Source organism: Pristis pectinata, chromosome 29 (assembly GCF_009764475.1).
Source record: "Pristis pectinata isolate sPriPec2 chromosome 29, sPriPec2.1.pri, whole genome shotgun sequence".
Taxonomy (NCBI): Eukaryota; Metazoa; Chordata; class Chondrichthyes; order Rhinopristiformes; family Pristidae; genus Pristis; species Pristis pectinata.
Genome location: NC_067433.1, coordinates 5,201,167 through 5,216,834, shown reverse-complemented (window position 1 = coordinate 5,216,834; position 15,668 = coordinate 5,201,167). Strand labels below are relative to the sequence as shown.

At 52.5% G+C, this 15,668-nt stretch overlaps 1 protein-coding gene across 4 annotated transcripts in view; it reads left to right on the top strand.

Annotated features, from left to right (window-relative positions):
* The first annotated feature begins 459 nt into the window (after positions 1-459).
* Positions 460-15,668, top strand: part of LOC127584277 (poly(ADP-ribose) glycohydrolase-like) — a 40,134-nt gene continuing 24,925 nt past the window's right edge. For 3 of the 4 annotated variants that reach the window (XR_007958369.1, XM_052040941.1, XM_052040939.1), the window contains exons 1-4: positions 8,702-8,786; positions 11,144-11,360; positions 11,460-11,588; positions 14,419-14,505. Coding sequence is in view for 3 of the 4 variants with exons in the window: in XM_052040941.1 (XP_051896901.1) it covers positions 11,199-11,360; positions 11,460-11,588; positions 14,419-14,505 (378 nt within the window). In the remaining variant the exon portion in view is untranslated. Of the gene's footprint in view, positions 821-8,701; positions 8,787-11,143; positions 11,361-11,459; positions 11,589-14,418; positions 14,506-15,668 lie in introns of those variants that run through there. The other variant, XM_052040940.1, reaches the window with a different exon arrangement.

The window sequence follows — 15,668 nt, the reverse complement described above, 5'->3', positions numbered from 1 at the left end:
TGGGGAAAACCCACCAGAAACAAAGGGCAAGGAAACCTTTCTCCAGCCTGGTACGGAGCAGAAACAGTAACGACAAGGATTATCTTGCTTCCGTATTCAGTGCAAAACATGACATTCGTCTTTTCAGACTAAACAGTCTGACACAGATCTTCACTTGAACAATAAAGCAATCCACGATCTCAATTCAGCGATTGTTTTGATAAAAGGGAATATCTAACACTAATTGTGGAAGATGAATGTGCAGAAACGGCTGATTTGAAGCAATAATCTTCAGATTTTCTGCATCGTTTACGTTGCTGGGATCAGTCTAAATCCGGAGTCCGAGCCTGACCGGAGCTCCACATTTTCCAATCCACCTGCAAATCGTAGAAAGTGTCTAAATAACAGAGGCATGCCGGAGAGCAGGAGAGGGTGACTGATGTCGCACAGAAGGACACTGCCAGATGAGAGAGAGATAGATGGAGAGAGAGAGAGAGAGAGCGATCTGAGATTGAAAAGAATGAGCAAGGAACCAGCAGGGAGGACTGCAAGAGAGAAGGGTGCAGGTGGTGTTTGGGAGATTAGATTTATAAATGAGGAAAAGTAATCTCCTTGGTGTTACAATTTGAGGCAGGCTTGTTCAGCTTTAGTTATTCTAATTGAAAACAGACAAAGCTGACACAGGAGACAGCAGACGCTGGAATCTGGAGCGACACACAAGACGCTGGAGGAACTCAGCGGGTCAGGCAGCATCTGTGGAGGGAAACGGACAGTCGGCGTTTCGGGTCGAGACGCCTCATCCGGACTGGAAGAGTAGAGGGGAGAGAGCCAGTATAAAGAGGTGAGGGGAAGAGGTTGGACGAGAGCTGGCAGGCGATGGGTGGATCCAGGTGAGGAGGGATGATGGGCAGATGGAGGAGGCAGGGAGTGGAGATGGTGCGAGGCTGGGAGGTGAGAGGTGGAGGCGGTGAGGGCTGCCGATGGTGGAATCTGCTAGGAGGGGAAGGTGGGGCATGGAACCAGATGAGGGAGGTGGGGAGGGTGGATGGGAACAGCGGGGGGAGGGGACCTGGTGGGGGGAAATTCTTGAGCTGTTTAAGGGAATCTGGGGATACAATTAGGCAAATCTCTAAAAGTAGTAATGCAGATTAATAAGGGCATCAAAAGAAATTGAGCACTGGGGGAGGAACGAGGACAATTATTTGGCATACTGTTAGAAAGGACAGAGAGGCACAAGAAGGCGAGATTCACCAGTGTGGCAGCAGAGCAGGACGGTTTCACCCGCTGGGCAGAGAGGGAAGGCTGGGGCTTCCTTCCTCTTGAGACAAGAAAGCCGTGGGTTTTGCTGCACACAGTGAGGCTGCTTCTCCAGCAGGAGGAGCAAATCCCGAGGGCATCAACGTCAGGCCCTCAACAAGGAGTCCACGGGGCACTAACCAGCCTCCCTTCCATTGACTCCATCTGTACTCCTGCTGCCTCAGGAAATCAGACAACATAATCGGGGACCCTTCCCACTCTCCTCCCCCCCTCCCGTCAGGCAGAAGCCTGAGAACACGTACCACCAGGCTCAAGGACAGCTTCTGTCCCGCTGTTATCAGACTCTTGAATGGACCTCTCGTACGATAAAGATGAACTCTTGATCTCTCAATTTACCTTGGCCTGGCCTGTACACTCTATCTGTCTACCTGCACTGCACTTTCTCTGTAACTGTGACACTCTATTCGGTATTCTGTTTTCTTTTTTGCTACCTCGATGTACTTATGTACGGAATGATCTGTCTGGATGGCCCGCAGACAAAAGCTCTTCACTGTATCTCGGTACATGTGACAGTAATAAATCAATTACCAGTATCGTTGTTTGCAGCCTTGCGGACGTGTTCAAGGCCAGGTTGAGTTCTGCATCTCAGATCCTGCCACCACTCATTTTCTTTGTCCTGTCCATTCCCCCGCACACACCAGGCTTCCTCCCTTCTTCCCTTTCCTGGCCTCTTCTTTTTTACCTTTTTTTCCCTCTCTCTCCTTACCTTTGACCCACCCCCCGGTGGATCTGCCCTCCCCTCCTCCCCCGCACCTGCCTATCACCATCTCTTACCTGCATCTACCTATCACCACCCTGTGCCCACCCCGCCTCCCCTCTGTTGTCCACCTATCACTGCTCTGCTGTTCCCTCCTATATATCGGGCTTCCCCTTTTCCTATCTTCAGACCTGAAGAAGGGTCCTGACCCGAAACGTTGACCGCCTGCTTTTCTCCACGGATGCTGCCTGGCCTGCTGAGTTCCTCCAGCATCATCGTGTTTTTCATCTAGATTCCAGCATCTGCAGTCCTTTATTTCTCCTCCCCTACACTCACTGTGACTAACTTGTTTCCCATTTACAATGAAGGGTTCTTGACTTGAAACGTTCACTCTGTTTCACTTCCCACAGATGCTGCCTGACCTGCTGAGTATTCCAAGCATTTTTTGTTTTAATTTAAAACTTCTTGGTGATCAGTTCCCCTGGTGCCCACTGATACTGGAAAGCCTCCCATGAGCTAATGGACACTGTGTGCTCCCTCTCCAGGGACACCCACATGTAAACATGAGCTCGGGAGACAAACAGGCAGTCAAGTCAGACCACCCCCCACCCCCAATGGACCCCTACCTGGACCTGTGTGACCGACAACCCTGGCCAAGCCCAGAGGGTGACGGGCAAGGAGGTCACATGACCATCCCACTTCCCACCTCCGCACTAGGTGACCAAAAGTCACGAGTACGGGCAGAGGTGCGACCAGAACTTAAGCACCAGCCCCTTCGAAGAAGGGGAGCACAGAGATGCAGCTGGTAAAGCCACTGCCTCACAGAGTCAGAGACCCGGGTTCAATCCTGACCTCCGGCGCTGTCTGTGTGGAGTTTGCACGTTCTCCACGTAACCACCTGGGTTTCTCCCCCGGGTGCTCTGATTTCCTCCCACGTCCCAAAACCATGTGGATTGGTGGGTTAATGGGCCGCTGTGAATTACCCCTTGTGTGTGGGTGAGGGGTAGAATCCGGGGTGGGGGGACTTGATGGGAATGTGAGGAGAATAAAATGGGTTCGGGCAGGATTGGTATGAAGAAGGGTGGTTGATGGTTAGCACAGACTCGGTGAGCCGAAGGGCCTGTTTCCATGCTGGATCTCCCTATGAATCCACGGCGGTGACTTCACACTTTCTGCGTACACGTGGAACACGGGCTTGTGCAGGCTGCAGGATGGACAGCCGTCCTGGAAGTGTGTGAAGCAGCTTAACGACCTGTGGTACTGAACCACCATGTGTAACACCCTCCGCCCTTCATCCCCAACGTCAAGGGGAAGGACTCCCAGTTAGAGGGACCTCCACTGGGGACTCCACACACCACCAGAATTAGAAGCAGGATTATTATCACTGCCTTATATAATGTGAAATGTGTTGTTTTGTGGCAGCAGTACGGTGCAAAGACATAAAAATTACTATAACTTACAAAATAAAAAAATAGCGTAAACAAAAAGGAATAACGAGGTAGTGTTCATGGGTTCATGGACTGTTCAGAAATCTGATGGCGGAGGGGAAGAAGCTGTTCCTGAATTGTTGAGTGTGGGTCTTCAGGCTCCTGTACCTTCTCCCTGATGGTAGTAACAAGAAGAGAGCATGTCCCGGGTGGTGAGGGTCTGCAGTGATGGATGCCGCCTTCTTGAGACACCGCCTCTTGAAGATGTCCTCCAGATATCTCCAGATATCCACCAAAGGCCAGAATGAATCAACACAGGGCAAGGCAGCAATCTGTGCAGCACTCCCTCGTTGTATGGGACCGGTTCCCAGGAAGGATTCCAGCTGAGGGAGGAGGGGTCAGCTTGCTTGGGATTGCTCCGCTCTCTGAAGCCCCCTCAGCTCCGGTAGTGATGGGGTCCTCTGGGGAATCCAGGTCTGTTGGCACAACTGGGCCAGAATTCCTCCCCCAACGAGGTGCCAGGCCAAAGGCTGGCCTCACCATTCCCGGCTGTGGAAATCTGGGACATCGCTGGGATCTGTGGGAGATGGGAGAGCTGGGAGCACCTGACTCCAATCAGTGTCGAGTGAAATCTGACAGCAGCAGCCAGCTGGGTGATTGGAGTCTCCCATCTCCTGATCATTCCAGTGCTGCTCCTGCTTACGGAGTGTGTGGCAAAGCAAGTGCAGAGTGTGCCATGATCTGTGTGTAACCTGTGCTGTCCTTGCCGTGGGAGTGTGTGACGGGACAGTGTAGAGGGAGCTACACTCTGTGTGTAACCTGTGCCCTGGGAGTGTGTGATGGGACGGTGTAGAGGGAGCTTCACTCTATGTGTAACCTGTGCCCTGGGAGTGTGTGACGGGACGGTGTAGAGGGAGCTTCACTCTATGTGTAACCTGTGCCCCAGGAGTGTGTGATGGGACGGTGTAGAGGGAGCTTCACCTGTGTCTAACCTGTGCCCCAGGAGTGTGTGACGGGACGGTGTAGAGGGAGCTTCACCTGTGTCTAACCTGTGCCCCAGGAGTGTGTGACGGGACGATGTAGAAGGAGCTTCACCTGTGTCTAACCTGTGCCCCAGGAGTGTGTGACGGGACGGTGTAGAGGGAGCTTCACCTGTGTCTAACTTGTACCCCAGGAGTGTGTGACGGGACGGTGTAGAGGGAGCTTCACCTGTGTCTAACCTGTGCCCCAGGAGTGTGTGACGGGACGGCGTAGAGGGAGCTTCACCTGTGTCTGACCTGTGCCCCAGGAGTGTGTGACGGGACGGTGTAGAGGGAGCTTCACTCTGTGTGTAACCGGTGCCCCGGGAGTGTGTGACGGGACGGTGTAGTGGGAGCTTCACTCTGTGTGTAACCTGTGCCCCAGGAGTGTGTGATGGGACGGTGTAGAGGGAGCTTCACTCTATGTGTAACCTGTGCCCTGGGAGTGTGTGACGGGACGGTGTAGAGGGAGCTTCACTCTATGTGTAACCTGTGCCCCAGGAGTGTGTGATGGGACGGTGTAGAGGGAGCTTCACCTGTGTGTAACCTGTGCCCTGTGAGTGTGTGACGGGACAGAGGTGAACATTTGATGCCAACACAGAGTATCTGAGATGGAGGGAGTGTTGCAGGAGTGAGCAGTTCTGGTGATTTAGTTGCGCTGCATGGAACACAAAACAAAAACACTGAGCTCTGCCTAAGAGAGGCATTTGTTTGATGCAAGGAGCTACGTGCATGGAGAAAAATGTTTGAAACCATGGTGATGCTTGAGGTCAGAGTGCCTGGGAGTTGCCATTGGTGTGTCTGATCTGTTGGGTTCAGTGGCTCTCAGGGTGAACAGCGGTTGGGAGGCAGCGCCATCCAGGGGCATCAGACTGTACTGCCTCAGCGTGGAGCACGTTCCCAGCCTCCGAGACCCAACCATGAGTCAGAAAACGTGTCCAAACACTGAATCCTCCAGCTTCAGGTAACCTGCTCCCCCTCCGTCCCTTCTCTGTCTCCTCCTGATCTACCCAGTTCCTCCTACACCCACTCCAGCCCCCATCACCCTGTCTCTTTCCCCTCCTCCAGCCACCCCATCTGTCCATCACCCACACCCTCCTCCCACTGGGTCCCCTCCTCCCACTGTTCCCCTCTGCCCTCCCCACCTCCCTCATCTGGTTCCATGCCCCACCTTCCTCTGCCATCAGTCTCCACCATCTACAGCCCTGTGTCACCTCCCCCCTCACCTCCCAGCCTCGGTCACCATCTCCACCCTGCCCTCCTGCATCTGCCCAAAGCCCCTCCTCACCTGGATCCACCCATCACCTGCCGGCTCTTGCTCCACCCCTTCCCCTCACCTCTTTTTACTGACCATCTCCCCTCTGCCTTTCAGTCCAGGTGAAGGGTCTCGACCCGAAACGTCGAATGTCCGTTTCCCTCCGCAGATGCCGCCCGACCCACTGAGATCCCCCAGCGTTCCGTGTGTTGCTCTAGATTTCCAGCATCTGCAGAATCTCTTGTGGCTTCAAACTCTCCCCACTCTTCCCCCTTTCTCTGCAACTTAAAACCTGTGGCAGCGGGTCGAGCCGCTGCCTCACAGCTCCAGTGACCCAGGTTCGATCTTGACCTCTGGTGCTGTCTGTGTGGAGTTTACACGTTCTCCCTGTGACTGTGTGGGTTTCCCCCGGGGTGATCCTGTTCCTTCCCACAGTAAAAGGTGTGCTGGTAGGTTAACTGGCTGCTGTAAATTACCCCTCGCTATGAGTAAGTGGCAAATGATGCGGAGTTATGGACATGTGTGAGAGAGAAAGTTTACAGGGAAATAAGCAGGGATGGGGACTGATGGGATCACTCTGCTGGGAGCTAGAATGAACCCAATGGGTGGAATGGCCTCTTTCTATGTTGCAGTCAGTAATTATTCCTAACTTTCTCACTTCTGACGGAAGGTCATACATCTGAAACGCAAACTCTGTTCCTCTCTCCGTGGGTGCTGCCTGACCTGCTGAGTGTTTCCATCACTCTGACTTTGTTTCAGACCTCCAGCATCTGCAGGGTTTTGCTTTTGGAGCCAGTTCACAAATCTGCGAGATCTGCTCCTAAGGGTGGGGGGGGGGGGGGGGTTGGAGTTTAACAGCCTGGGAATGGGGATATTGGAAGCAGCTTCCCTAAGGGACTTGGTTCTCAGCTTACTTCAGCTGGGGGAGAGGGGGAAACAAACTGCTGGAGGAACTCAGCGGGTCGAGAAGCGCCTGTGGAAGGAAAAGGACAGTCAGTTTGGGTCGAGACAGTTAGCCGGTGAGGGGGTAGGGTGGGTCAGGGGTCCAAGAGCCGGCAGGTGATAGGTGGATCCAGGTGAGGAGGGGTGATGAGTTGATGGGGGAGGGAAGGGTGGAGACAGTGACCGAGGGTGGGAGGTGAGATGTGGAGGCAATTTTTAGCGGAGAAAGAGTTGGGGAATGGTGCCAGAGTAGGTTTGGAACAGAGACTGCTCCACATGGCCCATGAAAAGTCCAATGTAGTTAGTTCCCATTGGCAACACCTTTGGTTTGTAGAAGGTGGGAGGAGAGGAACAGTTGTTCAGGGTAAGCACGGGTCCTGCCAGGTGGAGGAGAGTGTTAGCAGAGGGGAACTGGTTGGATTGGTGTTCTAGAAAGAAGCGGAGAGCCCCAAGACCCCTCCTGACGGGGAACATAGAACATAGAACATTACAGCACAGTACAGGCCCTTTGGCCAATGATGTTGTGCCGAAATTTTTTCCTGCTCTAAGACCTATCTAACCCTTCCCTCTCACATAGCCCCCCATTAGGGACTGGACGTCCATGGTGAGGATGGCGCGGTGGGAGCCCGGGAATTGGAAGTTGTTAAACTTTTCTTATGAGCGGAGATGGAGTTGGGGAACGGTGCCAGAGTAAGTTTGGAACAAAGACCGCACCACGTAGCAGTCCTTGTTGTAAACCTACTCCCGGACCCACTTCCGTACTTATCTACATTCTCAGGGAATGGGAAGGGGGCATGAAATTGGCCAAAATTTTGTGGGGCATTGTTTAAAGCTTCACCCCCCCCAATGCCCACTGTAGGAACATCCCACTCACGGTGGCCTGGAGGATCTTTGAACTTGCAGCTGGCATCGTCCGCCGTCCCTCAGACCCTGGCCCAATTTGCAACGCCAATAGCTTTTGGCACTGGAGAGAGAACACTCTTCCTGAACAAACATAATCTGACCCAACTTGACCACTGCTACCGACTGCCCCACCAGGGTTAGAGATGACCTTTGGTTTGGAGAAGGGGGGAGTGCAGACGAACTCCATATTTCCCACGCCAGTGGAAGAGCTGAGCATCTATGTCCAGTCAAGGCGGTACTGTCCCCACTGCCCAACCAGCCCTTGCCCAGAGCAAAGGTTGTTGCCTAGGCAGTGGGAACAACACACCCACAATCCCTGGAACCAGTCTGGTGAAACACAGCCCAGTCCCCCTGAGAATGGAGACTCTGGTTGCCATCTCATCTAAAAGACAACGCCTTCAACAGTGCAGTACTCCCACGCTAATGGCTGGATCTTTAGTATTTATGGTGGATGTCGATAAATATTTGGGGGATTGAGGGCTCTGGGGAATTGGCACAGAGGAGGAGGTGAGGCCTGGGAGCAGATCAGCCATGACCACATTGAACGGTGGGCAGGTTTGAGGGGCCGAGTGACCTACTCCTGCTCCTATTTTCTTGTGTTCTAGAGGGGTGGGGTAGATATGGAGTCACAGAGACATAGCATGTATCGAACTCGGTGTGAGACAGCGGCTCCACCTGCTGTGCTGCCTGCATTTCGTGGCCAAACCTCTGGAGGGGGAATTAAACCCGGGGCTATCTGATTGGGAGGTAAAGGGGCAGGCTGATGTGGCACAGCTGTCGACCTCTGTGTCTCTCCACGTGCAGGATCACACTGCTGTGTGAACAGGAGTCACAGAAGTCCCACTGGAGTTTAATTTTTAAGCAGTTTATGTCCCCTCCGAAAGTCTGACTCTCTGTAACCCAGTGTTAAACACCAGGAATGTTTTCAGCTGTGGCAGTGTTGCTCCCTGGGCTGTAAGTGTGTCAATCATTGATCTTTTAACACCTCCTCAGAAGCTCATCAAACAGCCTGCAGTGCCTGAGGACTCCGCTGCAGAGGGTCAGACGCTGTAGTACGAGCTGATCACTTACAATGTTCTCCTGCCGCTGTTCTTTGGCAGTTGAGGAAACAGGAATATTTACAGCTCAGAGTTTCGGTTTCAGTTCTCTGAAGAAGCAAAAGCTGGAATCTGATTGGTGGTTGCAGGCAGAGGGTCACGTCACACCACAAGGGTTTAGTTGTTCCGGCAGCTTGGGAGACCAGAGAGGTGAGTAAGTGGGTGTCCTGCAGTCCAGAATGTCTTTCAGATCCCTGGGTTTGGTTTCCAGATCCTTCTACATGTGTGGAAATCTTAAATCTCTTTAATGCTGTAAACAATGTTACTTCCTTATCGAGGGATTGCCAGTGGCAGGTACGTTAGGTCAAAGCATCCTTCAGGAGAGCTGCTGTTGATTTGTGCTGCAGAACAGTATGGGGGTGAAGGGGTGAGGCTTTCATCAACTTCCAGGCTCTGTTTGTAACCGTCCCTCAGGATCAAGGGTGATTGAGTCATTGGACTTCGTCAGGGTCTAGTCATGGAGTTGTACAGAAATGAGCCCTTCAAGTACCCATCTATTCTATCCTATTTACCGTACTTGGTCCGTAGTCTTCTACACCCTGTCGATTCAAGTCCTCAATGATGCTGGAGGAACTCAGCAGGCCAGGCAGCATCCATGGAGAAAAGCAGGCGGTCAACGTTTCGGGTCAGGACCCTTCTTCAGGACTGAAGATAGGAAAAGGTGAAGCCTGATATATAGGAGGGAAAAGCAGAGCAGTGATAGGTGGACTAAAGAGGGGAGGCGGGGTGGGCACAGGGTGGTGATAGGTTGATGCAGGTAAGAGATAGTGATAGGCAGGCGCGGGGGAGGAGGGGAGAGCAGATTCACTGGGGGATGGGTCAAACGGCATGAAAGGTCCCACTGTGCTGAGCCTTGCTCCCTCGGGTCCCCTGAGCCCACACCTCTCGCTCCCGTTATCCCTGCACATCTCTCCGAGGATTTACCCAGTGGCCTCTCAGGCAGCAGACTCCAGCTCACCAGTCACCCATGTTCTCTGGTTACTGAATCCTTGCAGAGGGTGGGTCCTCATCCATCGGTCCAATTTGCCCTTCGCCTTCTCTGCTCGAAGGAAACAGTCCCAGCCTCTCCAGTCTCTTCCCGTAACCCAGGTCCCATGACCCTAATCCCACTCCCTAGAGAGACTTCTGCACTATCCTGAAGGCCTTCACTTTTTTCCTAAAGCAGGTATCCCTTAATAGACACAGTGGTGCAGCTGCCTCACAGCTCCAGAGACCCGGGTTCAATCCCGACCTCCGGCGCTGTCTGTGTGGAGTTTGCATGTTCTCCCTGCGACTGCGGGGGTTTCCCCCGGGTGCTCCAGTTTCCTCCCACGTCCCAACGACGTGCAGGTTGGGGAGTTAATTGGCCACAGTAAATTGCCCCCAGTCTGTGGGTGAGGGGTAGAATCTGGGGGCAGTTGATGAGAATGTGGGGAGAATAAAATGGGATTAGTGTAGATGGGTGGCCGATGGTCAGTGCGGACTTGATGGGCCAAAGGGCCTGTTTTCTTGCTGTGTCTCTCTATCTCTGCTCTATCTGGGGCCCAAACAGTGTTTGATAATGCCAGGATATCCATTTAGCATGCCACATTTCTCTATTAGTAAAAGCAAGGAACTTGAGCACAGGAGCAAGGTGTCTTGGTGAGGCCATTGGAAAATTGTGGCAGGTTTGGTCTCCCTGTGTAAGACCAGATGCACTTGCTATAGAGGAAGTGCAGTGAAGATTCACCAGACTGATTCCTAAAATATGAGGAGACATTGAGCTGACGAAACCTGTATCCACTGGAGTTCAGAGGAAATCTGTTAGAAGTGTACAGAAGACACAGGAGACTGCAGATGCTGGAATCTGGAGCAACAAGCTAACTGCTGGAGGAACTCAGCGGGTCAGGCAGCATCTATGAAGGGAAATGGACGGTCAACGTTTCGGATCGAGATCCTTCACCTGGACAGGGCTCAGCAGGGAGGATGTTTCCCCATGGCCGGTGGTGTCTAGAATGAGGGGATCACAGTCTCGGGACACAGGGCAAAACATTTGGGGCTGAGATCAGGGGAAACTTCTTCACAGAATGATGAAGCTGTGGAACTGTCCACCACAGAAGCTCTGGTGGCTAAGATACTGAATATATTTAAAAAGATGATAGATTTTTGAACACAAAAGGCATCATGGGGTGTGTGGAGAGTGGGAAATTGAGACTGAGGTTAATTCATGATGACGTTGAATGGTGCAGCAGTCTCAATGGCCCAGATGGAGACACAAGAGACTGTAGATGCTGGAAATCTGCTGAAGGAACTCAGCGGGTCAGGCAGCATCTGTGGAGGGAAATGGGCAGTCGATGTTTCGGGCGAAATGTCGACTGTTTATTTCCCTCCATGGATGCTGCCTGACCTGCTGAGTTCCTCCATCTCCTTGTTGCTCAATGGCCTAAATGTCCTGCTCCATTTTTCCGTGCATCTAATCGTTTTACTGAGCACCTTCTGTCGCTCCCTCAGTTCCTGCATCTGGTCTAATATTGTTCACTTATACTCAGACTTCCCAGGAGACTGCAAACCCAAGAATGAGTTTCAAGGAAAGCAGACTGTGACATGGAGAGGGAGCAGCTGTCAGGTGCCCCTGCAGGAATGGGATCCCACCTTTCTGCTAGCGCCAGTCCCGGTCCAGACGGGGAGGAGGTGAGGGACACTGCAGCCAGTGTTTCTGGGGAACCACCTCTCAGGCCAACACACCATCACACTGTCTGTGTGGAGGTAAGAGGGTGAGGTGAAGGATCGATACTAATTCCAAAGTAACTCCACCCCAGCGAGGGCCATGCCGTCAGTGACGCAGTTGTACCGTCTTCCTTGCAGGTCTCTGGACTTCACTCGGGGCAGATATTACCCTTCACTGTTCCCAATCCAGAGGAAATCTGGAGCTCAGAACATGTGAAGATGCCGTTCTCAATTTTCAACAAGCAGACTCTGGTGGTACGTGGACAGGTAGGTGGAAACTTGGTCTAATGATTGTGTGGTGAATCCCGACATTAACTGGTTTAACAGGTTCCTTCTTCTTCAGCCCTTTGCCCCTTCCACCTTATCACCTCTCAGCTTCTCACACCATTCCCTTTTACCCTCTCTCCCCCACCCACCTACCTTCCCCCTCTCACCTGGACTCACCTATAACCTGCCAACCTGTGCTCCTCCCCGAGACCTTCTTATTCTGGCTTCTGCCCTCTTCCTTTCCCGTCCTGATGAAGGGCCTTGACCAGAAATGTTGACTGTTTATTTCCCTCCATAGATGCCGCCTGACCTGCTGAGTTCCTCCAGCATTGTGTGTGTTGCACTAATTGGTTTAAGGTATTCTCAGAGTCAGAAACAGGCTCTGTTGTAAACAACCATCGAGCACCTTAATTCTACACTGATCCCATTTTATTCTCCCCACATTCCCATCAACTGCCCCCAGATTCTACCCCCTATCTGCACACTGGGGGCAATTTACAGCAGCCAATTAACCTACCAACCCGCACGTCTTTGGGATGTGGGAGGAAACTGGAGCACCCGGGGGAAACCCACGTGGCCACAGGGAGAATCCACACAGACGGCGCCGGAGGTCAGGATTGAACCTGGGTCGCTGGAGCTGTGAGGCGGTGGTTCTACCAGCCGCACTGCCCTGGAATACTGATTTCCACCCTTTGTGCCTCCTGAACAAAAATCAAAAAAATGCAGATGCTGGAATTCTGAAATACAAACAGAAAATGTTGGAAACACTCAGCAGGTCAGGCAGCATCTGTGGAGAGAGAAGCAGGGTGAATGTTTAGGTTGTGGACCCTTTCTCCGAGCTGGCGATGGGTCTTCAACCTGAAACATGTACCCTGCTCCCCTCTGTGTCTCCCAGCTGTTTACCCTCCTGTCTTGCGGGATTGTACCCGGCTGGGACACACCTCCAGGGTGGCAGGAAGCTGGTGCAGGAAGTGGCTGAATCAACCACCGATGGTAAAATATCTCACCGTTCAACCACAGCAGCCATCCCCTCCATCCCCTCCACCCCCTCCACCCCCTCTGTCCCCTCCACCCCCTCCATCCCCTCCATCCCCTCCACCCCCTCCACCCCTCCATCCCCTCTGTCCCCTCCACCCCCTCCACCCCCTCTGTCCCCTCCACCCCCTCCACCCCCTCCACCCCCTCTGTCCCCTCCACCCCCTCCATCCCCTCCACCCCCTCCACCCCCTCTGTCCCCTCCACCCCCTCCACCCCCTCCACCCCCTCTGTCCCCTCCACCCCCTCCATCCCCTCCACCCCCTCCACCCCCTCTGTCCCCTCCATCCCCTCCACCCCCTCCACCCCCTCCACCCCCTCTGTCCCCTCCACCCCCTCTACCCCCTCCATCCCCTCCATCCCCTCCACCCTTCCACCCCCTCTGTCCCCTCCATCCCCTCCACCCCCTTTATCAACCCCTCCACCCCTCCATCCCTCCACCCCCTCTGTCCCCTCCATCAACCCCTCCATCCCCTCCGTCCCCTCCAACCCCTCTGTCCCCTCCACCCCCTCCGTCCCCCCCAACTGTGAACCTGCTCACCAAGTGGTGACTGACCATTCCACTGAACCCACCCACACTGAACCATCGCACAAAGGCCATTCAGCCCCTCAAGTCTGTTCCACTGCTCAATTAGATTGTGGCTGATTAGCAGGTAATTCTATTCCCTGTCTTGGTTCTGTTGACACTCAATGACCTTGACATTGACCCCCAATAGCCCCAACCTTAACATGGCTGACCTTTCTATGACCCCCAATGACCCTGACATTGACCCTCAATAGCCCCAACCTTAACAACATCTGACCTCTCAATGACCCTCACATGACCCCCAATAACCCAGCCCAACCAACACGACTGCCCTCCCTTTGACCCGAGCTGACGTTTCTTTTAACCCTATGGAGGTGGACTTGACTCACTGTTGACCTCGAGACCAGTGGGCACCAATATATCACTCAGCGCCGCTCTGGGATGTAATACTCCCGTCTCCGGTGTCACTGGAGGTGACACAAGGTGGATCAATCTGACCAGACGCCTCCCTCAGAGGAAGAGCTTGGGCCCATTGGCCGGTTGTCCTCGCTGTAGCCCCCCCCCCCCCCCCCAACTTCACCATTAGCCTGGCTCCCCCATGACTCTGAGCTAATGGCCCTTCGCATGAGAGAGGGGCTCCACATCCAACCCAGGGCATTTCTGCAAAATCGGTCGAGGGTGGGATGTCCTCTGAAATCACAAGAAGCACAGAGGAGCAGGAGGAGGCCACTCGGCCCATCAAGCCTGTTTCCACCATTCAGTGGCTGATCAACACTGGCCTCTTCTGTGCCAGTTCCCCAGAGCCCTCAAGTCCCGATATTTAGAAGATGTCAAATACTTACCTACCTCCGTCTTAAACATTTATAAAGGTCCAGCTTCCACAACCCTCTGGAGCAGAGGGTTCCAGAGAATCATCACCTTCTGCAAAAAGAAACTTCTTCACACCTCTGTTTTAAATGACCGCCCCCTTATCTTGTAACTATGTTCTGGATTCTCCACCAGTGGAAACGTCTCAACATCTACCCTGCCACGTCCCCTCAGGATCCCATACCTTTCAATAAGATCACCCTCAATTCTTTTAAAGTCTAATCATGTGAGAACAATCACAGAAACCACAGTTTCCTCACCTTCGGGGCAGAGGGGGGAGGGAGGAGATGAGGTGGGGGTTAGTTTAGGTGTAACTAATATCGTAATTTGATGCATTGACTTAGAAAGAAGCAGCCTAGAGGGTCTCGTTGTAAATTACAGTCCACTCATTGATTTTTACAGCATGATCAAGGAAGAGAGGTTAATCGTTGGGAGGTTATAAAAGAGGCTTTGAACAGGCCTGACTTCAGAACGGTCAAGGATTTGAAGGTAAAGTAATCAGATTTTTTTTTGTATATCACTCTATGTAAGATACTATCCACATAAAGCCCCAGATTATATCTAGCCACTACTAATTTCACATATCTTTTATTGCTCATGATTTCAGTGGATGAGCTGATTTCAGTAATATGTTAGATGTGCAAAGATAAGATTTCTTTATTAAATTTTTTAAATTTAAATTTTATTTACAGCGTGGTAACAGGCCCTTCTGGCCCAACGAGTCCGCGCCGCCCATTTTAAACCCATATTAACCTACCTGTACGTCTTTAGAATGTGTAAGGAAACCGGAGCACCCGGAGGAAATCAAAACACACAGTGAAATGCATCTTTTGCGTAGAGTGTTCTGGGGGCAGCCCGCAAGTGTCGCCACACTTCCAGCGCCAACATAGCACGCCCACAACTTCCTAACCAGTACGTCTTTGGAATGTGGGTGGAAACCGGAGCACCCGGAGGAAACCCACGCAGACACGGGGAGAACATACAAACTCCTTACAGACAGCGGCAGGAGTTGAACCCAGGCCGCTGGTGCTGTAAAGCATTACGCTAACCGCTACACTACCGATATATTCTGTTTACATAACACCACAATATTTAACAGTGGAGATTAGACATTGAGTGAAGCTCCCTCTGCACTGTCCCAACACAACTTCCCAGGGCAGGAACAGCATGGGTGAGACACAGTGAAACACCTTTACCCTGTCCTGCTGTATGCTCCCAGGGCCGGGGAGCACAGTTAGACAAAGAGTAAAGCTCCCCTACACAGTCTCATCCTGCATTCCCAGGGCAGGACACCACTGGTTAGCTACATTACATCAGGCATTTCTATTTCCCGTGCCGATACTTGGGCTGTTTGGGATGGTGGGCAGGGTTAATTCCGCTTAAATAAGAAAAGAAGGAGAAAGTGAACAAAAGGCCAGAACAACAAACAATCTGCTTGAGGAACTCAGCAGGTCGAGCAGCATCTGTGGGGGGGAAAGGAATTGTCGACGTTTCGAGTCAAAACCCTGCATCAGGACCACAAAAGGCTGTAATTTTTTTGCATTCTCTGTGTCCCTACACACAGCATTGTCGTCCAAAAATAAGGTCACTGTTTATATGCACACAACTGAAAGCGTACTCACCACAGGTCCGTCTCCAGGTTATTTTGCTTC